Source organism: Pipistrellus kuhlii, unplaced genomic scaffold (genome assembly GCF_014108245.1).
Source record: "Pipistrellus kuhlii isolate mPipKuh1 unplaced genomic scaffold, mPipKuh1.p scaffold_m20_p_3, whole genome shotgun sequence".
NCBI classification, from domain to species: domain Eukaryota; kingdom Metazoa; phylum Chordata; class Mammalia; order Chiroptera; family Vespertilionidae; genus Pipistrellus; species Pipistrellus kuhlii.
The window spans coordinates 3,232,183-3,256,721 of record NW_023425529.1 but is presented as its reverse complement, the minus strand read 5'-3'; the positions used below and the strand labels follow the sequence as shown (position 1 = coordinate 3,256,721).

Here is a 24,539-nt window from a genome sequence, read left to right as displayed (position 1 = left end):
CCTTCGGGGTGAGGGGCAGGGAAGGCCTCGCTAAAGAGGCGACTTCCAAACCGAGCCTTCAAGGAGCAGGGAAGGGCGTTCCAGCAGCGGAACAGCATGCACGGCGGCCCTGAGGGGCAGGCATCTTGGAGTCCTCTAGAAAGAAAATGGGAGGCCCGTGTGGGACGAAGACGGCCTGGGAGAGGGGCCAGGGAAGCCAGCGGGACCTTCGGGGCTGCAGGGAGCAGGACTGGGAGTTTGGACCTCTAGGGCGGGGCGAGCAGCTGAAGGGTCTCGGCAGGGGAGGGTGAGATCAGGTGTGTGTCAGGGGCTCGCTCTGGGGGACAGCCCTGCAGAGGGTGGGCTGTGCCAGGCCTGTGCAGGCCCGAGGACTTAGGGGTGAGGAAACACAGCCCAGAGCTCCAGGGACAGAGGAAGACAAATATAAACCAACCTCCACAGCCTAGGATGACAAAGGCCTGTGAGCACCAACTCTGTGGGGGAAACCAGGAGGGCTTCCTGAAGGAGGTGGCATTGGAGCTGGGCTTGAGGGATGGCAGGCGTGGTGGAGGTCAGCACTCCAGGCCTCGGGAATCACTTGGGCGCAGGGTTTGGTTTGAGGAGCCCGAGGAGGAGGAGTGACTGACTCCCCAAGGTCACCAGGGCCCTCGGTGGCTAAGCCAGCACGGAGACCCCATCTCCGGTGAAGTGGGGCTCCCTGATGCCCACCTGAGGCAAAGTGGCAGCAAGAACTGGCCTTGAGAAAGTTCCCAAAGGCCCCCAAATCCGGGGTGTGTGCATTTCCCCAAATCGGCGCAGCTGGGAGCGGGGGAAGAGGAAGCACGGGCCGCTGGCCAGACCCAGAGCCCGAAGGAGGGGCCTGGGCCTGAGCGGAGAGAAGCGGGGGTGGGGCCTCCCCACAGGCGGCTCCCGGGGACTCCTGGGACCACAGGCCAGATGCGGGGTGTCTGGAGGGAAGTGAGAGGCCCACTCCGTCTGGGCCTGGCTGGCTGAGACCCTCTGTCTCCCACTCGCCTGGACCACTGCCGGCCATGGCCAGGGCCCAGCAGCTGCGGGCGGAGAGGTGAGTGCAGGGCGCTGCCCCGGCTGGGCCTCCTCGCCGTTTCCCCGGGCCCGGGGACAGAGGCCGACCTCCTGCAGCCCCTTAATAATATCAGGAGTGGAGAGGCGGAGCTGAGTCAGAACCCAAATACTCAGAAATGTCAAGTCCTGGAACTACTGTAAGGAAATGAGGCTGCGGTTTCACCGCCCTCCGGCGCCGATGGAGACGGGAGGCTCAGAGACGGGCAGTGACTTTCCCGGGGTCACACGGGAGTGGGCGGCGGAGTCCGGATGGGAACTCAGGTGATCCGTCTCCCAGGCTGGGCTCGCTGCCCCGCACTGCGGTCAGCGATGGCTTTTCATCCTTTATTCAAACAGAATACAGCATCTGGCTTGTTCGCCCTCTTGAGCCAGGGCGTGGCTACAGGGTCACCTCCTCCAAGAAGCCTTCCTGGACTGCCCCACCACTGTTCTTTGACCCTCCTTGCCCGGCTTTCTTTTTCTGCACAGTCTTCGTGTGACTGCGATGCTATTCTCACTCATTTACTTTCTTTACCACGGACTCCCCTGTTAGCAGCCAGTTGGATGAGGGTGCGGTATTTGTCTCTTTTGCTCACGGCCGTATCCCTAGAAAGCAGAACAACGCGGGTACGAACTGTGCCGCACGAATGAGTGCGTGGACCTTTGAGTGGGAAAGTGTTCTCAGGTCCCTCTGGCCCAGTCCTGTCCTTGTACAGAGGAGAAAACCGGGGCTCCGGGAGGACAGAGGATGTGCTTGGGGCACAGGGGGTCAGGGGCAAGGCTTGGGCTTGGGACACAGCCTCGCCAGTGCGTGGGTCCACCTGCAGCAGCATTTTCTGAATGTTTCCTCTGTTGCCAGCCTGTGGTCCAAACGAGGTAGAGGGGGATGGGGGGGTCTGAAGACCCTGGGCTTGGCTCTTGCCCTCCAGGACCAGAACAGCAGGTGACCTCAAAAAAAAAAAAGAGCATGCAAACTCTGAGGTGGTGACTCTGAGGGTCTCCGGAGATGCGTCAGGGTGGTTTGGGCTGCCATGGGCAGCCAGGGGCCCTGGTGGCATCAGGCTGGAAATGGAACCTGGGTGGGGTGTCCGGGCCTGGCTGGCGGAAGGAAGCTTGTCTGGGTGTGTGCTGAGGGAGGGGCGGGAGACGCCAGCGTTGGCAGCACGGCCCAAGCACGGCCTTGGGGAGCCACAGAGCTGGGCTGGGCGCTGGGTGAGGTCATTCCCGCAGACCCAGCCCCGCTTCCCCATCAGTTCTCCTCGGAGACGGCCTGACACACGAACGCCAGCCTCAGAAAGCAGCTGCCGTGGGAGGCGGCGGCACCTCCCGTTCCGCAGGGCATGTGGGCCAGGGAGCTGGCGCCCCGCCTGTCCAGCTGCCCGGGGCTCTCAGAGCAGAGGGCGCCTCCCCGGCCCTCAGGGGCCCCGGAACCAGGTCTGGGCACTGGCTTCCCACATGCATTCTGCTTGAGGGCAAGGCAGAGGGTGCAATGGGCGGGTGACAGCCCCTGCGGGCCTCTCCAAGACCCCAGTGTCCGAAGATGGAAAGGGCTAAGCGAGGGCCGTGAGTTTAGACCCAATAGACACGTTCTGAACCTACTGTGTTCAGGAACCACAAAACCTAAACTAGCTGTCACCCACGGGTCTTCGCAACCTTCGGCCTCGCCTGTCCAGGCTCCCGGGTGGACTCGGCAGGTGTGTGTCTGAGCCCCGGGCATCCTGGGCCGAGAGAGCTCTGACTTGACGTCAGCGCTGAGGGGTCCCGGCTGAGGTCTCCAGGGGAACGGTTATTTTAGAGGGACGTCCAGCTGGCGTTGCTGCACCCCCACTCGACCCTGGCAGCTTCCTGGCTCTGCCCAGCAGGCAGCCAGACCATCCCACTCCGCCCGCCGGAGGACTTGCTCAGGCCCAGACACAGACAGCGGCCCTGGCTGAGCACCTACTGCACGCCCACTGCGGCTCTGAGCGCTGGGGATGCAGCGTGGGCAAGGCCCCTGCTCTCATGGGGGTTCTCCAGGGGGCCTCCCGACCCTCCAGTGACATATGTGCACATATGATCCCTGTTTTATAGAGGGGGGAGAAGCCAGAGCACAGAGCAGAGTCCTAGGGTACCGGGGCTTCAGGCCTCCCTCTTCCACCTGTGCCCTCCTGCCCTGGGTACGCACAGATGGGCTGATGCCCTCCCGTCAGGACGTCTCCCTCACACCACACCGAGGGCAAGACACAGGGGCCCTTCGGGAGCGGGCCCCGCCGGCCGCATGGCTTCCTCTCTCATTGCTTCCTCCCACCAGCTCCGTGCTCAGATGCTCTCAGATGACCCCCCCTCCAACCACTGCAGAGCCTTGAACTTGCCCGCTAGCAGGGCTCTGGGGCCTTGGACACTCAGGGTTTCCCCGGCCCGCCATCCTGTGGTCAGTTTCTCTTTCCTTTTCCTGCGGGTCAAGGAGGCTTCCGGGAAGACTCCCTTCTTAGCAGCCACCCTCAGGCCCACAGGCCCTCATCCTTGCACAGCACCCTGCTATTCTCCTGATGGGTGTGCCACCCCCTGCTCCCCCCCCCCGTCCTAGACGCCTCTGTTGCCAAGCGCTCCGGCCCTCCGCACACGGACTCTCTGAGGGGCAGAGTAACAGCTGGGCTCCCACTGCAGCTCAAAACGCCGTGCTTTTCCCTTGTGGCATCTCTGCCATCGCATTCCGCCATTTGTCAGTGAGGCCCAGGCAGGCAGAGGCCGGTCCCCATGTGCTCAGAACCATCCAAGCTGCGCTCCTACTGCTTCCGAGGGGGAGCCGGAGGCTGGGGAGGGCTGGGATTTATCCGCGTTCATCTCCAAGCCAGGGACAGCCCAGCCTCTTGGGCAAGCTTTGTTAGCCTCTCTGTGCCTCAGTTTCCTTCTCTGTACCAAGGGGACCCTGACTTAGAGGAGCGCCTGGTGGGGGCTCAGGACACAGTTGGCCATGGTTCCTGTTGCCCAACCTGCCCGCTCCTCTGCCCACAGCCTCCCGTTCCTTCCTGCCCACCCCCGCCCCCCGCCCCCCGCCCCTCGCCCCCCGCCACTGCAGATGCAACAGCCATGAGACTCACAGCCTCAGGGGAGCGTGCGGGGGAGGAAGTTTCTCCCAAGGGTGTCACCACAGGGCATGTGTGGAAAGTGAGTGGGGAGGTTGCCAGTGGCCACAAGTGGCGGGGATTTCCTCTGTCCCCCCTCCACTTCCCCCCTGAGTCACCCCCCACTCCGCCCCATGGCAGCCTCCTGCATCTCTGTCCTGAGGTCGCCTGAGGTCCCAAACAGCCCGATCACAGGGGAACCAGCGGCGGCTGGGCCGGGTGTGCCAACTCAGGAATCATTTCTCCTGAAGTCCTGGTCAGTTCTCAGGCTTCACAGGTGCAGCCCTGCCCCCAGCTCCTCCCCTGTTTCCTCATTGCGACCACGGCAGAGTCACAATCGCTTCTGGTTTCCTCATCTGTCTGCACCTGGGCTGGCTGCTCTCCCTCCACCTGTTCCTCTCAACCCCTCCCCCTCTTCACTGCTCTTCGTCTGAACCACAGTCACAGAGGTCCTTACCTCTCCCTCTGCAGCCTAGATGCCCCCCACCCAGCTCCAGAACCACACACCAGCTCTTGCTGGGCCCTGACCTGAGTGCCCGAGAGGCCTTCAAATGAGCATGCCCCAAACGGAGTCCATCAATCCTGCTCCCCTCCCACCATCCTGGTCAGAATACAGGTGACATGTGGGTGTCACTGTTGACTCTGCTGTTTCTTTCATCTCCACGTCCAAACAGTCCCCACACCCAGCTGGTCATAACTCAGGAATGACGGGCAAATGGGTAGTATGACCTTTGGACATGCATAAGGCTGCAGGGAACAGAGGAACTGATAGCAGCTGCAACAAGCAGGGGTGTACTTCTTTATCCTATATAATAGAAACCCAATATGTTAAGTGTCCGGTTATCCAGTCAGCCATTCAACCAATCAAAGCGTAATATGTTAAGGATATGCTGAGGCCGCTCAACTGCTTACTGGGACATGCACTGACCACCAGGGGGCAGACACTCTGACCAGTAAGTTAGTTTGCTGCTGGGGTCTGGTCAATCAGGACTGAGTGAGATGGGCTGGACACACCCTGCAGTCCTCCCACGGCCCCTCCCCAGCTGGCCAATCTCTCGCATTCCTCCCCGGTCCTAATTGTGCACCAGCGGGGGTCTCTCAACCTGGCCTGCGCCCTCTCGCAATCTGGGACTCCTCGAGGGAGGTTGGAGAGCACAACAGCAGAACGACTGGTCACTATGACACACAATGGCCATCAGGGGGCAGATGCTCAATGCAAGAGCTGCCCGCTGGTGATCAATGTCCCCCCACAGGGGGAGTGCTGTTCAGCCAGAAGCTGGGCTCACAGTCGGTGAGTGCAGCAGCTGTAGTGCGAGCCTCTCCTGCTGCCATGGCAACACTAAGGATGTCTGACTTATGGCTTTGGCCGGCTCCCAGTCGGGGAGAGCGGGCCTAAGCCATCAGCCAGACATCCCCTGAGGGCTCCCAGACTGCTAGAGGGTACAGGCCGGGCAGAGGGACCCCCTACACACACACCCAGTGCACACATTTTGTGCGCCAGGCCTCCAGTTTTTTTAATAACAAGAAGTCCAGAGGTCCACAGCTGGTTCTGCAGCTCAGTGACTCCAGGACCAGCATCTCAGAGACCCCGTTGGTATGCCTCATGTTTTTGCCTCGTGTATGCAATGCAGCTGCTGCAGGTCCAAATGTCACATCTGCCTTCAACGAAGGCAGAAGGGAGAAAAGGAGGAGACCATGCTGGCCTTGCCCATCTCTCTGGATCAGAAAAGCAAACACTCTCCAAAGGGCTCCTGCTCCAGATTCCCTCTGACGTCTCATTGGCCAAAATTTGTCACATGGCTGCTCCTAGCTGCAAGAGAGTCTGGGAGACAGGAATGGGATCTATGTGTCTGGCTCAGCCTAGTCATGATCTATCAACTTGGAGCTGGGCGCATTGCCACCTTGAACAAAACTGGAGCCTGGTCAGCAGTGAGGAACAAGGGGCACGACAAATGACACCATGTCTGTCTGCCAAGAGTGGTGTCTCCTGTTTCTGTCCTTTCCTCTTATCCCCGCTGTCACATCACCTCCCAATCAGAGCACCTCAGAGCCTCCCGGTGCTCTGATCTCCTGTCTTCTCCACACAGCTGCCTAAAGCCAGACCATACTGTGTTCACTCTCTTCCGAGGCTGTGCATGGCTCCCTGTCGCCTGTAGAACTCCCTCAACTCAGCCCTGGAGACCTTCCTCCGTCTGGCCTCAGCTGCCTGCTCAGCTCTGATGACATTAGACTCCAGCCACAGTTCACCCAGGCCCAATCCTCAGGCCTCAGAACCTTAGCATATGCTGTTCCCTCTGCCTTCAAGGCCTGCCCCTCGTGTCCTACCTGGTGGATTCCAGGTCTTCCTAGACCTGGCTCAAATGTCACCTCCTCTGTGACTTTTCCCCAACCTGTGACATTTCTCTCTCTGGCGCATGTGCTGCTCTGCTCACCGCTGCAGCCCTGGGCCAAGAACAGGGGAGGTGCTTGATGGCCTGGTTCTGGTGGATCAGGCACCTGCAAAGTGATTCACTAGATTTTAGCTCTGCTGTTGGTGCATGTCCCATCTGCAGGTGCCCTCACCCCCGAGGTCTGGTCTGCAAGGTGGTTCTGCCAGGAAGGGTGACATGGGGCCTGGCCCGGGAGGGGGTGTCATGGGGCCAAGGAGGGGGTTTTGTAAGGCCAGGGAGGGGGTGTCGTGGGGCCTGGCCGGGAGGGAATGTTACAGTGGCCCGGCCGGGAACAAGTGCTGAGCGAGGAGCGCGGACTCACCGGGCTTGCTTTGCCACTGCCTCAGCCCAGAGGCCCTGAACACTGGGCCGCTGACAGGCTCCCTGTCCTCCCTCAGCGACTTCGAGCAGCTCCCCGACGACGTGGCCGTCTCCGCCAACATCGCCGACATCGAGGAGAAGCGGGGCTTCACCAGCTACTTTGTAAGAGAGACCCCCGGGACCCTCCCCGTCTGACCTCTGAACCTCAACTCTCCCGGCTCTGCCTTCAACCCCGCAACCCTGGGCAGGCGGTCCGCCCTCCAGGGGGCATGTGGCAGTCGGAACCCTTGGCCATTTTTGTTGTGACCACGCATGCGGTGGGGCCCTCCTGGCACCCAGTGGGTGGAGGCCGACCTCCTGCTTCACGCCCATGTAGACTTTGGCTGAGGAGAGACGCAGAGCTGTCCTGGGGGCCCAGCCACTAACCCGGTCTCTGGGCTCCGTCCGTGGCTCCCTGTCACCTGTAGAACTCCCAGGACAGCCCACGACCAAGAATCATTTGCCCCAAATGTGCTCCTGAGGAGCCCGGAGCCGCTCCCTCCCCTGCCCTTGGCCCCCAAGGTCCTACCCCCTCACCTCTGCCCTAGGTCTTCGTCATCGAGGTGAAAACGAAGGGAGGATCCAAGTACCTCATCTACCGCCGCTACCGTCAGTTCCACGCCTTGCAGAGCAAGCTGGAGGAGCGCTACGGGCCCGAGAGCAAGAGCAGCCCCCTCACCTGCAGCCTGCCCTCCCTCCCAGGTAGGCCCCGGCCCCAGGCCGAGGACAAAGCCATGTCCGCCTGCCCCCTCCCAGCTCCGTGGACACTGCTCGGTTTCTGACAGGTGGCTTGGATGTGCAGCAGGGAGGGGAGCCACTCTCCTAGGGCCGTGGTTGGCAAACTGTGGCTCTCGAGCCACATGCGGCTCTTTGGCCCCTTGAATGTGGCTCTTCCACAAAATACCACAGCCTGGGCGAGTCTATTTTGAAGAAGTAACATTGGAAGAAGTTTAAGTTTAAAAAACTTGGCTCTGAAAAGAAATTTCAATCGTTGTTCTGTTGATATTTGTCTCTATGGACTAATGAGTCTGCCGACCACGGAAAAGGTGATGGGGACACAGCTGTGAGTGTGCGTGTGTGTGTGTGTGTGTGTGTGTGTGTGTGTGTGTGGTGGGGGCAGCCAGGTAATACATGAACACTTAACACAAGCAAAGCACCAGCGGGTGATTCTGCCACTCGGAGGATGGGAGTTGGACGGTGGGTGGCACAGTGGAGGGGGGTGGCACAGAGTTGCCGATTTGGTGCCTGGAAAGATGAGGGGAGGGAGGAGCCGGTGGGATGGAGCCCAGAGACCGGGTTAGTGGCTGGGCCCCCAGGACAGCTCTGCGTCTCTCCTCAGCCAAAGTCTACATGGGCGTGAAGCAGGAGATCGCCGAGATGCGGATCCCCGCCCTCAATGCCTATATGAAGGTAATGGCGGCCACGCCCGGCGCCTGGGGGGAGGGCCAGGCACCCTTTCCAAGGTGGGGCTGGGGCTGGCTCTCAGGCTCCAAGGAGCCACATCTTCAGTCCTTAACAGCCTGGGGCTCAGGGCTCCGGGGCTGGGGACGGCACAGGGGCAGTGGAGAAGGTCCCAGGAGCCGCCCTCTGAACGGACAAACTCAGTGTCTGTGCCGGGCGTTCTGCCACCGAGGTGATGGGGCTCCCAGTGGCATGTGGGCAGGTGGGTCATGAAATCACAAAGAGGCTGGGCCTGCGTCACGGGGCACGAGGAGGGCCGAGCGCCGGCTCTGTGCGAAGGGAGAAAGGCCCCTGCCAGGGCACAGGCTGCTCTGAGTGTCATTCCTGGGCCTTGGCCGGGTGCCCTTGTTTATTCCCCAACCTCCCCATTGTCGGCGTCCCTGGGAGATGGGGAGACGGAGGAGGAGGAGGACACAGCTGTCTCACAGGAGGGCGTCCCACATTGATTTCAGAGAGGAAGGGTGAGGGAGAGAGAGCTAGAAACATCAATGCTGAGAGACAATCATTGATTGGAAGCCTCCCTGCATGCCTCCCACAGGGGATCGACCCTGCAACCCAGGCACGCCCTTGACTGGAATCCAACCTGGGACCCCCCCCCAGTCCACAGGCCGACGTTCTATCCATTGAGCCAAACCAGCCAGGGCCCTGGCCTCATCTTAAAGGCAGAGACCAGGCTGGTGTGGAAAGGCCTTTCATGGGACAGAGCTGGGCAAGAAAGGGACCATGTTCCTCGTGCGGTAGTGAGCACGCCGTCACTAGAGGCATACAAGCCATGCTGGACGGCAGCTCCAGGAAACGGGAGAGGGAAGCGTCCTCAGAGGCCAGAGGCAGGCTCGCCCTCCTCCTCCACTCTCACGGCTGAAGAGCACTGAGCTAGGAGTCGCTTCCGTCTTTGCTCGGACGTTGACTGTCTCGGGCGTTGCCCATCCTCGCTGGGCATGGTGTATGAGATGCGGCAGCGCCTCCAGTTCTCGGGTCTCAGGAGTGGCGTTGGGATCCATTGAGCAGAGGACATGAAGGCGCTATGGAAGCTGTGAACCTGCTTCCCCAACGTGAGAGATGGTGACTCCCAGAGGAGTGAGATGGGGAGGACTGTGGAGGTGGGAGGAGGGAGAAGATGGCCCACCTGCCTTCTCTGGTGGCTGCGGGAACCAGCAGTGGAGGCATCTCCCCTCAAGGGGGCGCTGTGGCAGCTGGAGGCTGCAGGGCTGGGAGTCTGCATCCCACACCTGGTCTCAGCAGCCAGCAGCCTGGAGGGTCCCATCCCTGCCTGGCTGTGTCCAATCTGACTCCCAGAAGCCCAGAGCTCCGTCTGTGCAGGAGTCTCTGCGAGGGGGACCCCATCCTGTGCTTGCACGCTTACGGAGGTGGGAAGCTCACTCCCACTCTCCCCTGGGCTGCGCGTCCCACTGCTGGAGAGCTCTTAGCAGAATCTGGCTCCCTCCCCTCACTGGTCCCCTGATGGAGACTGTGGGTCATGTGATGATGGCAATGGCCTAGAACCCTGGTCCGCAAACTGCGGCTCAGGAGCCACCTGTGGCTTTTTGGCCCCTTGAGTATGGCTCTTCCACAAAATACCACGTGCTAGTGAGTACATACAGTGTGACTGAAACTTCGTGGCCCATGTGCAGAAGTCGGTTCTCAGCTCTCAAAAGAAATTCAGTCGTTGTACTGTTGATATTTGGCTCTGTTGACTAATGAGTTTGCCGACCACTGGCCTAGAACTAGTGACTAGCAATTGTGGGGGGCTCTTGGTATGCATTCGGCCGGAAGATGAGTGGGCTTATTTATTTAGCTGTGCATTAGATACCATTACCCCTATTTTAGAATGCGGGAGGGAGGCCCACAGAGGTAGCCACTCCCTCGGTGTCACAGAGGCAGGAGGGACGGGATTTGAACTCCCTCCCCGGTCTGAGGCTCTAGCTGTGCTCTTCCCCACGGTGCAGTGTGGAGTGAAAACCACAGCAGCACTGGCGCGCCCTCCCTGGGACGGGCCCCTTGCCTGGGGCCGGTGGGACTCTGCGGGGTAATCATTGTATTAGATCCTGGGAGGGAGATACTGGCCTCACCCCCATTTTATTAACGAGCACACAGAGGCCCAGAGTCACCCCGCTGTGGGCGGCAGAGCCGGGATTAGATCCGGGTGCAGCCTGACTCAGGGTCTGTGCGCTCAGACCAAACGCGGGGCTGCCTCCCGGCCCTCCCGTGGGACAGCTGTGTCCTTCCAGGCTCTGTGCTCCCCGCTCCTCAGGAATGGGGTTCCTGCCCCGCCCCCATCCCTCTGGTGCCCCACCGCAGCCTCCATGAGAGTCTCTGGGAGGGCTGGGCTCTGGGTGTCCGTGGGGGTTCAGCACCCAGAGCTAAGCACAGAGCTCCCGGGCCTGAGCGTGTGCGGCTGAGGGTGGCCCTGCCAGGTCCTGGGTCCGCACGCCTCCGGGTCTGCCTCGTGGGGGTGTTTCCAGCCTCAGATCCAGGGAGAGTCCTGATCCATCATTTCCTAGCTCTGCCAGCTGGGCTAGGCACTGGCCCTCTCCCGCCTCGGTTTTCCCAGTTGTGATAGTGATAAATTATAGAAAGTGTTTTTTAGGCCATAGTGTCACCGTTATTTTGGATCATTTGGGGGATCCCTCCTACCCCATTATCTCATTTTGAGCTAAGGGAGGGGCGTCGGTGGCAGATGGCCCTGAGTGCCCCCGCTTGGGCACGCGCTGGGCTGTGTGGCCTCAGGCAGGCCCCCGAGCCTTCTGGCCCTGACCCCCAGGTGACGGTAAGACGGTGTGAGGTCACATGGTGAGGTACTCAGTGCAGAGCCTGTCATGTGACCTGGCACCATCTTCCCTGTCCCGCCTGGAGGTGTTTTCTGAACGAGCTCTTCTTTTGTGAGATATTACCGAGCCTACTGAGATGGTGAACATCTGCCTCTTTCCTGTTGCCGGGCGGAGAAGAGGGGGTGCAGGGTGGGTGGGGGAGGGAGCCGTGGGGCCAGGGTGTGCACCCCTTGCTGATGACCGCCCTCCGGTCCGGTCCGACCTCTCGCCCAAACACAGAGCCTCCTCAGCCTGCCCATCTGGGTGCTGATGGACGAGGACGTTCGCATCTTCTTCTATCAGTCGCCCTACGACTCTGAGCAGGTGCCGCAGGCGCTCCGCCGGCTCCGGCCACGCACCCGGAAGGTGTAAGTGACGCCAGACTCTGAGAGCGGGGAGTTCAAATCCCAGAGCCCAGGCCCCCTCTTTCCCCTGGGGCAGGGGAGAAACGGGGACCAGTCCTTCCCTGCAGAAAGTCATCATTGAAAATCAGCCACTGAGCCGAAACGGGTTTGGCTCAGTGGATAGAGCATTGGCCTGCGGACTCAAGGGTCCCGGGTTCGATCCCGGTCAAGGGCATGTACCTTGGTTGCGGGCACATCCCCAGTAGGGGGTGTGCAGGAGGCAGCTGTTCTATGATTCTCTCTCCACTATGTTTCTGACTCTCTATCCCTCTCTCTTTCTCCCTGTGAAAAATCAATAAAATATATTTTAAAAAAAGAAAAGAAAGAAAAGAAAATCAGCTGCTGAGCCGGGCCAGGCTTCGCAAGGGGAGGTTGGTGCTGCTGAGGATTCTAGGGGAGGCACTTCTGAGCCTGCCCCCATTCCCTCCCGCCCCCACTCGCCGCCGCCCCTCACTCCAGCCAAGGCCTGGGAGTGTCCTCAGTGCCCATCTCCCTCGGGCTCAGGCTGAATCCCAGCCCAGCCCTGGAGCAGGGCGTGTCCCCTCCCCACGGCCGCCCTGTCCTCGGTGAAGCAGCGGAAGGATAATGTGACTGCAGAAGTTGGGTGTGGGGAGAAGAAGAAAGACAAATGTGAGGTGGCAGCAAGTGACGGCTCTCAGTGGCTGTGTTCCCACTCTCACCCCCACCTCCTTCTCAGCCTCTGCTTCCTGCTCTACAAAGGGGCCCAATCCCTCCTCCAGGGGCAGCAGGAAGGGAGAGGGGGGTGATGGCCACAGGAGCCATTGCTCCTGCCTCTGGCACAGAAGCAGAGAGCTGGGCCCAGAGAACCGGGAGGCCTGACGGCCCTCTCCTCTCTCCACAGCAAGAGCGAGTCCCCGCGAGGCGCCGGCTTGGACCGCTTGGCAGCTCCGAGAGCAGAGGTACCTGCGGGCCAGCCCTCCCACTGCCTCCGGGCAGCCCCCCCCACCCCAGCCGGGAGCCCTCCTGCTGGGTGCGGCTGTGTCTAGGTGGGGCTGGGTACTGCCGGGAGGAAAGGCCTCAGTCTCCGCTTTGGTCACTGGTCACTGAGACCCCCAGCCCAGCTGTGAGGAGGGGACATGGTGAGCACACAGAGGCAGAATAGAGAGTGTCCAGCCACTCATCCAGCAAGTTTCCCAGCCCCTCTGGGCCAGCGCTGCTGGGGACTAAGGCTTCAGAGATGACGAGGCCCTGTCCTCCAGGAGCTCATGAGGACACACATTAACACGTGCACCGCAGGGCCGTGGAGTGGCCTCAAACAAGTCCCCCATGCTCCCCGAGCCTCCGCTTCCCCGCCTGTTCAATGGGACACCAAAGCAAGCCCTTTAGTAGGGCCTGCGTGACTGTATCCCTCCTCCTGTCCTCCTCCCCTCTTCTCCCCAGGCCCTGTTTGACTTCAGGGGGAACAGCAAGCTGGAGCTGAATTTCAAAGCTGGAGATGTGATCTTCCTTCTCAGCCGGATCAACAAAGACTGGCTGGAGGTGAGGGTGGAGGTGAAGGTGGAGGTGTGGGTGGAGGTGAGGGTGGAGGTGTGGGTGGAGGTGTGGGTAGAGGTGTGGGTGGAGGTGTGAGGGTGGAGGTGAGGGTGGAGGTGAGGGTGGAGGTGAGGGTGAGGTGAGGGTGGAGGTGAGGGTGGAGGTGAGTGTGGAGGTGAGGGGGAGGGGAGGGGGGAGGTGAGGGGGGAGGTGAGGGTGGAGGGGAGGGTGGAGGTGAGGGTGGAGGTGAGGGGGGGGGGGGGGGGGTGGAGGGGAGGGTGGAGGGGGTGGAGGTGAGGGGGAGTGTGGTGAGGTGAGTGGTGGAGTTGAGGGGGAGGTGAGGGGGGTGGGGGAGGTGAGGGTGGAGGTGTGGGTGGAGGTGAGGGTGGAGGTGAGGGTGGAGGTGAGGGTGGAGGTGAGGGGGAGGTGAGGGTGGAGGTGAGGGGGGAGGTGAGGGGGGAGGTGAGGGTGGAGGGGAGGGTGGAGGTGAGGGTGGAGGTGAGGGGGGGAGGTGAGGGTGGAGGTGAGGGTGGAGGTGAGGGTGGAGGTGTGGGTGGAGTTTCTGGGGAGGTTGCGGCGTGGAGGTTAAGGGGAGGTGAGGGTGGAGGGAGGGGAGGGGGTGGTTGGAGGGTGGAGGTGAGGGGGGGGGGGAGGGTGGAGGTGAGGGGGAGGTGAGGGGGGAGGTGAGGGTGAAGGTGAGGGTGGTGGTTGAGGGGGGAGGTGAGGGGAGTGAGGGGGAGGTGAGGGAGGGGAGGTGAGGGTGGAGGGAGTGGGGGGGGGGGGTGAGGGTGGAGGTGAGGGTGGAGGTGAGGGTGGAGGTGAGGGGGAGGTGAGGGGGAGGTGAGGGGGAGGTGAGGGTGGAGGTGAGGGGGGAGGTGAGGGTGGAGGTGAGGGTGGAGGTGAGGGGGAGGTGAGGGGGAGGTGAGGGTGGAGGTGAGGGGGGAGGTGAGGGTGGAGGTGAGGGTGGAGGTGAGGTGGAGGGGAGGGTGGAGGGGAGGGTGGAGGTGAGGGTGGAGGTGAGGGGGAGGTGAGGGTGGAGGTGAGGGTGGAGGTGAGGGGGGGGTGAGGGGGAGGGTGAGGGGGAGGTGAGGGGGGGGGGGGGGGGAGGTGAGGGGGAGGTGAGGGTGGAGGTGAGGGGGAGGTGAGGGTGGAGGTGAGGGTGGAGGTGTGGGTGGAGGTGTGGGTGGAGGTGAGGGTGGAGGTGTGGGTGGAGGTGAGGGTGGAGGTGAGGGTGGAGGTGAGGGTGGAGGTGTGGGTGGAGGTGAGGGTGGAGGTGAGGGTGGGGGGGTGTGGAGGGAGGGTGGAGGGGAGGGGGAGGGGGAGGTGGAGTGAGGGTGGAGTGCGGGGGGTGGTAGGGGAGGGTTAAGGGGGTGGAGGTGAGGGGGAGTGTGGTGGAGGTTTGTGGTGGAGTTGAGGGGGAGGTGAGGGGAGGTGAGGGTGAGGTGAGGGTTGGAGGTGAGGGTGGAGGTGAGGGGGAGGTGAGGGTGGAGGTGAGGGGGGAGGTGAGGGGGAGGTGAGGGTGGAGGTGAGGGTGAAGGTGAGGGTGGAGGTGAGGGTGGAGGTGAGGGTGGAGGTGAGGGTGGAGGTGAGGGGGAGGTGAGGGTGGAGGTGAGGGTGGAGGTGAGAGGGAGGTGAGGGTGGAGGTGAGAGTGGAAGTGAGGGTGGAGGTGAGGGTGGAGGTGAGGGTGGAGGTGAGGGGGGAGGTGAGGGGGGAGGTGAGGGGGAGGTGGGGGGGAGGTGAGGGTGGAGGTGAGGGTGGAGGTGAGGGGGGGGGGTGAGGGTGGAGGTGAGGGTGGAGGTGAGGGGGGAGGTGAGGGTGGAGGTGAGGGGGAGGTGAGGGTGGAGGTGAGGGGGAGGTGAGGGGGAGGTGAGGGTGGAGGTGAGGGTGGAGGTGAGGGGGAGGTGAGGGTGGAGGTGAGGGTGGAGGGGAGGGGAGGTGAGGGGAGGGGGAGGGGAGGGGAGGGGAGGGGAGGGGGGGGAGGGGAGGGGGAGGTGAGGGTGGAGGTGAGGGGGAGGGGAGGGGGAGGGGAGGGGGAGGGGAGGGGGAGGTGAGGGTGGAGGGGAGGGGGAGGTGAGGGGGAGGGGAGGGTGGAGGTGAGGGTGGAGGTGAGAGGGAGGTGAGGGTGGAGGTGAAAGTGGAAGTGAGGGTGGAGGTGAGGGTGGAGGTGAGGGTGGCCTGTGCACTGTAGGATCTTTAGCAACATCCTTGTTCCTGTCCACTGGATGCCGTCGCAAGGCTCTAGTTGCAACAACCAAATACGTCTCCCAACATTTGCCCCCGGGGGGGGGGGGGGCAGCACCTCCCCTCCCCCGTTGAGGCGCACTGGTCTGTCACCTGGGGTAACATGACGGCGAGAAAAGACAGCAGAGGAGGCTGCGCTGGCCGGCCTGTCTGGTGTCACGACCCGCCCTGCTCTTATGGGGCTGAGTGACCTTGGGAGCTTGCTCAACCCCGTGGTTTCCCTTTCTGTGAACTGGAGCAACGCTGGCAGTTTCTGACGGGCTCCGGGAAGTGCTCCCCGGGGCGTGGCAGCTCAGGGCTGGTCCACAGAGAGGCTGTGTGCCCGGGGCCGGGGGAGTTAGAGACGCTCCAGGCAGGGCCTGCTTGTCACTGCTTTGTCCCCGCACACAGCAAACGCACGTGTGGCCCATACAACGGCTCTCAGTGACTCTGTCATGGAGGTGGGAGATCACCTCCATCCTTCCCCTCCATCCTCCCCTCCACCCGGCGGCAGCCTTCTATGTTAGGTCCTCTCCTCTTCTCTTCTCTTTTTTTTTTTTTTTTTTCTGTGTCTTTAACATGTTTTTATTGATTTCAGAGAGAAGGGGAGGAAATAGATAGAAACATCAATGATGAGAAAGAATCATTGATCGGCTGCCTCTTGCACACTTCTTGCTGGGGATGGAGCCCACACCCTGGGCCTGTGCCCTGACCTTGAAACGAACCCTGACCTCCTGGTTCCTAGGTTGACGCTCAACCCCTGAGGCACACCAGCTGGGCGGCCCTGTTATTCTTAGATAATACTTCTTCCTCTCCGGCTCCTGGGCGGTGATGTGTGAAGGCTGGTGTGGGGCGGGTCCAGGGGAGAGTTGAGGGCGGGGGAGGGGCCCCGGCCTTCCGGGCTGCAGAGGAGCGGGAACCATCCGCGGTGGCAGGTTTGCTTTTACCCTCAGTCCTAGAATTCTGTGTCACAGGTTCCTCCGCTCTGACAGCTGCCCCGGGGGAGTCGCTGGGCCAGGCTCCGAAGCCGGGAATGCTGTGGCCTTCCTGTTTTCTGGAAAGTGTGCTGGCGAGCGTCTGGCCTCGGGCTGAGGGGGACTCAGGGAGAAGTGAGGAGATTACTGGGAGCTTCAGCTTCTCCGTCTGGAAAACGGACATAAACAGTGTCTCCCACGGGGTTGGGGAGGCGAAGAGAACACGTGTGCGAAGCAGGGGCTGGGTCCTGGGGAAGCCGAGGCGGGAGCCCGGGCCGGACGGGAGGCTGCTGGCTGTTGCGTCTAACGCAGGTGCCCGGTGGGATCTGTGGGATAAATGAATGAATGAATGAATGAATGAGTGGGCGCCACCCCTCCTCCTCCCTCCCTGTCTGTCTTCCACTTTAACACCCACTGTCACCAGACTCCCCAGGTAGTTCACTATTGACCTGCGCCTGTCACTCTCCATTACAGTGGAAACTCCGTGAGGGAAGGCAAAGACTTCCATCACTTCTGAGTGCCGGAGTCAGCCATGTCGCTGGTGCTCCAGGAACCTGTGAATGAGTGAGTGCGTGAATGAATGGATGGATGGATGGATGAAAGATGATGGCAGACTTCCAGATAGATTCAGATCTTGACCTATTCTGAAAGGAGGCTCTTTTTAACTGCAGGTCTAGCTTGCGACCTTGCTCACTTCTCCTCCCTCTGCGGAAGGGAACCCAGACTCCGCCTGCCTCCCTGGTCACGGCGAGGGACCTGGGGGCCCCGAGGCGCGGCCTGTGCCTCTCCTCACGCAGACGAGGCGGCTTGTTCTTCCCTCCTCAGGGCACGGTCCGGGGAGCCACGGGCATCTTCCCACGGTCCTTCGTGAAGGTCCTCAAGGACTTCCCTGAGGAAGACGACCCCACCAACTGGCTGCGCTGCTATTACTATGAGGACACCATCAGCACCATCAAGTGGGTGGCCTGGGGGAGGGTCCTGTCCCCACGCCCACCTCCCAGTCCCACTCCCACCTCCTGTCCCCACGCCCACCTCCCAGTCCACTCCCACCTCCTGTCCCCACGCCCACCTCCTCACGTCCACCTCCCGTCCTCACTCCTACATCCTGTCCCACGCCCACCTCCCGCCCCCACGCCCACCTCCCGCCCCCACACCCACCTCCTGCCCCCACTCCCACCTCCTGCCCCCATGTCCACCTCCTGTCCCCACTCACTCCTCCTGTCCCCACTCCCACCTCCCTATCACATTCTGGACCCTGAGGCCCAGTTGAGATACTGTGTGACCCCCAACCCCATGCACACATTTAAACCCTGCAGGGGCCCTGACTGTCCTCCAGAGAAGCCAGGATGTCAGGGTCCACCGTGGCCTGGCCAGCCTCATTCCCAGGTCCCCATTTGGGCCCAGGGCCTCTCACTGATGCCTGTTGTCCCCTCAGGGACATCGCAGTGGAGGAAGACCTCAATAGCACCCCGCTCTTCAAGGACCTGCTGAAGCTCATGAGGTGTGGGAGATGGGGGGAAGGACGGGGCGGAGGGATGGGTCACAGACCCTGGAGGAGAGATCAGAAGGGGAAACACGATGATGCATCTGGTGCTGTCTGCATCTGCTTTGCCTTCTTGTTTCAAACGCGCAGCCCAGCCCTGCAGGTTGGGCATCAGCTCCCTGTGTTAGAGACCAGTGGTGCCGGAGGGGTGGGGGGGTGGGGGGCGGGGAGTGGGGCTGCAGGCAGGTGAAGGGGCTTGGATGGGGTCACACAGCTTGTGAGTGTGGATTGGCAGCTGGAGCCAAAGTCTCCGTAGGTAAACACCTTGAACTTGGATCCTGCACTATCTCCCAAGATCCAGGTCAGCTAGGGCGGTTACCTTGCTACCTTCCTGACTGTAAAGGTAATACCTGTTCGTTCTTTTTTAAAAAATGTCAAACATCACAGAAAGGTATAAACTAGTGCCACCACCTCTTATTTTCACTCCTCTCATTATTGGATGTGCCCTCAGATTTCTCCAGGACACACCCCACCCCACCCCCACGTGAATAAATGGCTGCACAGTAACGTTCTGTGGATGCACCTTACTTACTGGGGCCATCCCCTTAAGTTATCCTCCACTTTTTGACTTCCGGACATCATGTTGTGATCACGTCTCTGGTGACTGGCCCGATTATTTCCCTGGGATGATTTTCTAGGAATGGAATTTGGGGATCAAGGTGTTTGCAAGTCAGTTAGGCTTTTGGCCCACGTGACCCATAGAGGGTCAAGTCGCTTTTCACTTCAACCAGTTAGAGCACCCACCCCCTGTTCCCCACATCAGATCGCCCCAGTCCTCAAAGCTTCTCACAGGTGCCTCTTGGGGCTTTATGCTGCCCTACTATGTGCCTGCCAACCCCACTCCTCCTCCGCATGACAGGTATTGGGTGTTCAACACATTTATACACAAGACACTTCAGGCTGCGCCACTAATTCATTCATTTATTTATTTAAAATATATTTTTAATTGATCTTTCACGGAGGAAGGGAGAGGGATAGAGAGCTAGAAACATTGATGAGAGAGAAGCATCAATCAGCTGCCTCCTGCACACCCCCCCTACCGGGGATGTGCCTGCAACCAATGTACATGCCCTTGACCGGAATCGAACCCGGGACCTTTCAGTCCGCAGGCCGATGCTCTATCCACTGAGCCAAACCGGTTTCGGCTGTGCCACTAATTTAATGTGGAAGTCTCCTCCCTCCCCCGTGGGCCTCAGTTTCCCTATCTGTACAGTGGGAGGTTGGACCATGCAGGCGATAAGGCCTGTGCCAAGCTCTGACTTCCTCTCATTTTTAGGACCAGGCCCTAACATTCCCTCGGCCCCACGCTCAGCCCCCAGGCTCAGGCCGAAGGCTGCCGGCCCTCTCATTCTCCCCGATCTCTCCCACCCAGGCAGGAGTTCCAGAGGGAGGACATCAGCCTAAACTACCGGGACGCCGACGGGGACCTGGTGCGGCTGCTCTCCGACGAGGACGTGAGGCTCATGGTGAAGCAGGCCCAGGCGCTCCCCTCCCAGAAGCGCCTCTTCCCCTGGAAGCTGCACGTCACGCAGGAGGCTGACTACAAGGTCTACAACACGGCCCCCTGAGCCGCCGTGCCCCTGGGCGGCGAGGGGGCCCCTGGCAAAACTCCCCTTCGAGAAAAATTAAACAGACCTCGCCACGTCTGCTCACACAAACCCAGTTGTTTGGCTCCTGACGTGTTGCTTGACCAGATTCACGGACAGCTCCAAATGCTGCGGATCAGCTGGACCCTAGATAGGACACACTCTTCAAAGAGCCTCACAAGAAGTGGTGGGGCTCTCTGATGACCTCCCTCTCTTCCCCCCTGCCCCACCCATCATCAGAGCTGGGGCCAGAATCCACGTGGCCCCCATTTCGAGATTGTCCTCAAATGCACAGGCAATGCTGCTGGAGGAATACTGAGTCCTGGGGAGGCCCATAAGGTGGGGAGGCTGGACCAGGGCCTCTTGTGGGAGGTCAAGGCCCTGGGGATGAGGGACGAGGTCATCCTGAGAGAGTGGCATCACCGAGTCCAAGCAGAAGCAGGAAAGAGTCCCACCTGGAGTCAAGTGTCCCCAGTTTGGGATGACGGGAGTCACTCAAATTGAGATGAAGCTAAAGACTCATTGTCAAAGATCAACAAATCTCTGTGAATGAAAATAGGCAGTGTGGACTGAAGGGTCCCGGGTTCGATTCCAGTCAAGGGCACATGCCTGGGTGTGGGCTCGATCCCCAGTGAGGGATGTGCAGGAGGCAGCCGACCAATGATTCCCTCTCATCATTGATGTTTCTCTCTTTCTCCCTCTCCCTTCCTCTCTGTATATAAAGTAGGTAGTGACAAAAAACAATAGCTTTAGGGCCCCAGGGATTATGGATTATGGATTATTGAACTACATGACTAAAATGTTTAAAGAAATAAAGAATTAAATCATAACAATGAATAAGCTAAAGAGAATGACCAGGCAAATGTATGAAAGAAAAATAGAATATATATACATATATATATGTATATGTGCATATATACACTGAGTGGCCTGATTATTATGCGTTCAGAGATCATAATAATCTGGCCACTCAGTGTATGTCAATAATTTTGATGCTGTAAACACAGTATTAATGCACCAAATAAAAAATTGGACTCATTTGGTGGACTCAATGCACCAAATAACAGATTGTCAGAAAAATTTTAAAAAACACAAGACCACCGAAACCGGTTTGGCTCAGTGGATAGAGTGAAAGGTCCCAGGTTCGATTCCAGTCAAGGGCATGACCATGGTTGCTGGCACATCCCCAGTAGGGGGTGTGCAAGAGGCAGCTGATCGATGATTCTCTCTCATCAATGTTTCTAACTCTCTATCCCTCTTTCCCTCTCTGTAAAAAAATCAATAAAATATATTTTAAAAATAATAAAAAATAAAAAACACAAGACCATGTGAGTGTCATACACATGAGAGATACATAAACTAAAGACATGGAAACACTGAAAGTAAAGGCGTAGAAAAAGGTATTTCTGCCAACTACTAAGAAAAAACAACTTGTTTAGGGGGGCGGAGGTTGGAGTTTATGAGACTCAGTCTATTTTTGCGTAAACTTGGCACCAAAACTCAGAGGCAGTTCCTGACCCTGAGCTGAATAGTTATGCTTGCCAGCCACACTTGCCACTGTGGGTCTTTTTGTTGTTGCTGCTTTGGGAGAATGATGTTTTACTTTATATCTGAAATAAGACAATGTCATTGGAAATGAAAAGGATGTTGCTGATAATGAGGCTGCTGAAAACTGCATCAGTGGGTTTGCTATATTATCTGATGAAAACGTTGACATGATCCATCAGCTGTGGGAATAATCCTGATCTGCAGATGGCTGACGAGGCCCACCAGTCCATTCCACCCCGTTGACTGTTCTTGGTGTGCCAGGGGCTGCAGGTACACACAGGATAGATGTGGAATTACCTGGAACACGCCAATATCCGCCATCTTTGAAGGGTGTTTGCAATTCACTGTCCATTGTTTGCAAACACCCTGAGTAACCAGAGAAATGCTTTCTGACCAGTGTAAATGTCATTTTGTATCACTGGTGCAGACTCATTGCAGGCATTCCGGAGTGAAAAAAAAAATTCCAGTTATAAGACATTATCATTCCTGGGAAATTGCCATGTACATCTCCTTGTGAAAGGAGGATTGTACATCTCCTCATGTGAAAAGCAGTATTTCAGCTTTTGTTTCTCCCCAGTGGGATGTGTGTATTATAGCCTGAGTACACATAACCGTAGAGCAAGGATAAACACTTTCTTCAGACTGTGTGCTTGCTACAATCACAGGGCATAGGATTCCATGACTCCCGAAAGCGTTCAGTCTTAAGAAAGTCATTTCCCCACTTGCCCATGTTTGGAATGATGCTGACCAATCAGCTTGCTTAAGGGGTTGGCACAGACTCTGTCTACAATGATTGAACAATGAACCTGCATATATGGGCTTTGAAGATTTTTTTTGGCAACTAATGAAGAGATGATGATATCAAACTTTATTCTTGCACAAAATGTTTATCAGTCAAAAGGGTAAATTAGTTAGAGGAGCTGATATCAGAAAAAACGTTGAGCTCTGTGATTCATCTATTATTCGTTCCTTGCGTGTTGGGGAAGTTGTTGAAGCGGAGTGAGAAAGCGCAGATAAGAGCTGACTGGCAATCCTGATAACAGTGGTGTTATCAGTGGTGAACACAGATGAAAATATTCTCATTGATAATAGGGTGACTACTTGTTAACTAATGGCCTTGAACAATTTCCAGTTACTAGTGAGTAGAAGGTAATGGCAAATTACCTTGTTAGAAATAGACTTCTTGCCGAAACCGGTTTGGCTCAGTGGATAGAGCGTCAGCCTACGGACTGAAGGGTCCCGGGTTCGATTCCAGTCAAGGGCATGTATCTTGGTTGTGGGCACATCCCTGGTGGGGGGTATGCAGGAGGCAGCTGATCGATGTTTCTCTCTCATCAATGTTTCTAGGTCTCTATCCCTCTCCCTTCCTCTCTGTAAAAAAAAAAAATCAATAAAATATATATATATATATATATATATATATATATATATATATATATATATTTTTTTTTTTTTTTTTAAGAAAGAAATAGACTTCTTAATTAGAAATCTAAACTAACTGGAAAAAATAATTTTTAAAAAAAAAAAGGGGGGGAGGGGAGTCAATTGCAACACTACTTCATTTATTTGAGAACCCTGTTCCTGACTCAATCAAATTCCAATAGGAAAATTGTGGCATCCTCAAATTAGTATAATTCAAGGATGGTTTACGAAGGGAGCCATTTACAAAGTTGGGCTTTGTGTTGGAAAACAGCAAAATATAGTTCAATATTCCAGAGATAGGACTGTGGACCTGTTTCATTGCTGGGCACACAGGAATATAGAGAAGAAGGGTTTACAAACCTGAAAGCAGAGAGTTGTGTAGAGAGGGCCAACTGGAGAGGACCAGTGACGTTTGCTTGGTGGACATAGTTGACCCAAAGTATCCCTGCAAGGGGAGAACCAGAGAAATAAATATCCCATCCACCTCCTCCTTCCTCCTGCCGGTCTCTGGGGGAGGGTCCCCCATTGCCAGACGTAACTGGGGGTCTGAGGACTAGGCTACCATAATCCACACATGTCGGCTTCCTAGGGCAGAGCAGAGTGGAGTAGAGTGTAGACCAGGTAGGAATGGGCAAATGGAGACATCTGGCACAGGCTGCTCATTCTGTCCCTCACCATCCTCTCTTGTCCTTCCTCCAAATGAGAAGAATCCTATGTTCCCTGGGTAGGGAACATGAGAGGTTTCATGAGCTACAATAACATACTGGACAATATCAATCCATACTCCAAATTGAAACCTGAATGTTTGATGTCTTGGGTATTTTTTATATAAAATAGTGGGAGGGTGATGGTTTAAATAATAAACACATGGCTATCATAGTCCCTGCCTCCCCTGCTGGTCACAAATAGACTTACTAGAATTCTTGTCTTAATTGGGTTGCCTCAGTGTTCCGTTGACAAGGTCCTGGGGGTCAGAAAATGAGGCGGCCACATGAGTCACTGTAGTTCCAGACACCGCCTCTTTCGTGTAGCCACCACTTACTCTCCCCCTGACGGCTCCCACCCCAGTCAGGCAGTGACTCCTCTCTCTGCCTGCTGGTTCAGTGGCCCAAGGAGCCCCAAATGGCTCTAATTTTTAAAAATGGGACTTTGCCACATCCCACAAGTTTTTATATGTCCCCTTGTCATTCTATCTTAAGTGTTTTCTTTAAATTCAATTATAATTACCTTCTTTGAGCTATCCGGTACTTAGAAGTGTTTTTAAATTTCTAAGTTGGTGAGGATTAAAAAAAAAACGTTTTAAAATGTAAATATAACAATATACAAAGTGCAGAAAAATATCTGGAAATTAACAGGTTAAGCTTTCAATAGCAGAAGTTACTAGTAAAAAAAAAAAAATAGATTACCTCAAGGAGAGTAAGAAGATAAGCACAGAACTCAATATCAACAACAAATGCAAGAGAAAAAGATGACTAAGGCCAAAAATGGACTGTATATTTTAAATTTTAGACAAAGCATATACTTAGAACAGAATAACTTGGTAAAAAAAAAAATCAAGAGAACTAGAGCCTAAATTTTCCTTTAACAGTTAAATAAATTGAAGCAGAATTATTGGGCCTCATCAGGCATATAGAGGTTTTGTCAAATTCTACCAAACATTCAAGGAACAGAGCATGCTAATATGACCAATACAAAACAAAAACAAACATACAAAAACCTTCCAGAATATAAAAGACAAAATACTTCCCTTCCTAACTCTTTCACGCAACTGGAATAATCTTGGTGCTCAAGCGAAAATAGTACAAATAGTAAAAATAGTACTACTTATGAGCCAATCACATATATGAATATAGACCAACATTTTAGCCAATTAAATCCAGCGGGGTAAAAAACAACAACAAGAAAACATCAACAAAATCCAAAATAAACAAATATTAATAAATGTGACTACATTAAACTTAGGAAGTTCTGTTCATGAAAAGATGCAAGGGAAAGATAAGCCAAGAACTAGTAGATATTTGAAAGACATATAACTGACAAGAGACTTGTATCCAGAATATATGAAGAATCCCCACATATCAATAAGAAAAACACAGATATGATATTAAAAATGAGCAAAAGACA

General features: G+C 57.0%; 1 protein-coding gene across 2 annotated transcripts; it reads left to right on the top strand.

Moving 5' to 3' along the window:
- The first annotated feature begins 891 nt into the window (after positions 1–891).
- Positions 892–19,517, top strand: NCF4 (neutrophil cytosolic factor 4). Of its 2 annotated transcripts, none has more exons than XM_036458554.2 (10): positions 892–1,063; positions 6,994–7,078; positions 7,504–7,657; positions 8,295–8,365; positions 11,464–11,591; positions 12,490–12,547; positions 13,029–13,127; positions 17,142–17,272; positions 17,752–17,817; positions 19,236–19,402. In XM_036458554.2, the coding sequence occupies exons 1-10, from the start codon at positions 1,032–1,034 to the stop codon at positions 19,261–19,263; spliced, it is 852 nt and encodes a 283-aa protein (XP_036314447.1). In that variant the 5' UTR covers positions 892–1,031; the 3' UTR covers positions 19,264–19,402. The 2 variants fall into 2 exon arrangements, with proteins under 2 accessions (XP_036314447.1, XP_036314446.1); XM_036458553.2 differs by having other exon boundaries at positions 894–1,063; positions 19,232–19,517.
- The last annotated feature ends 5,022 nt before the right edge of the window (positions 19,518–24,539 follow it).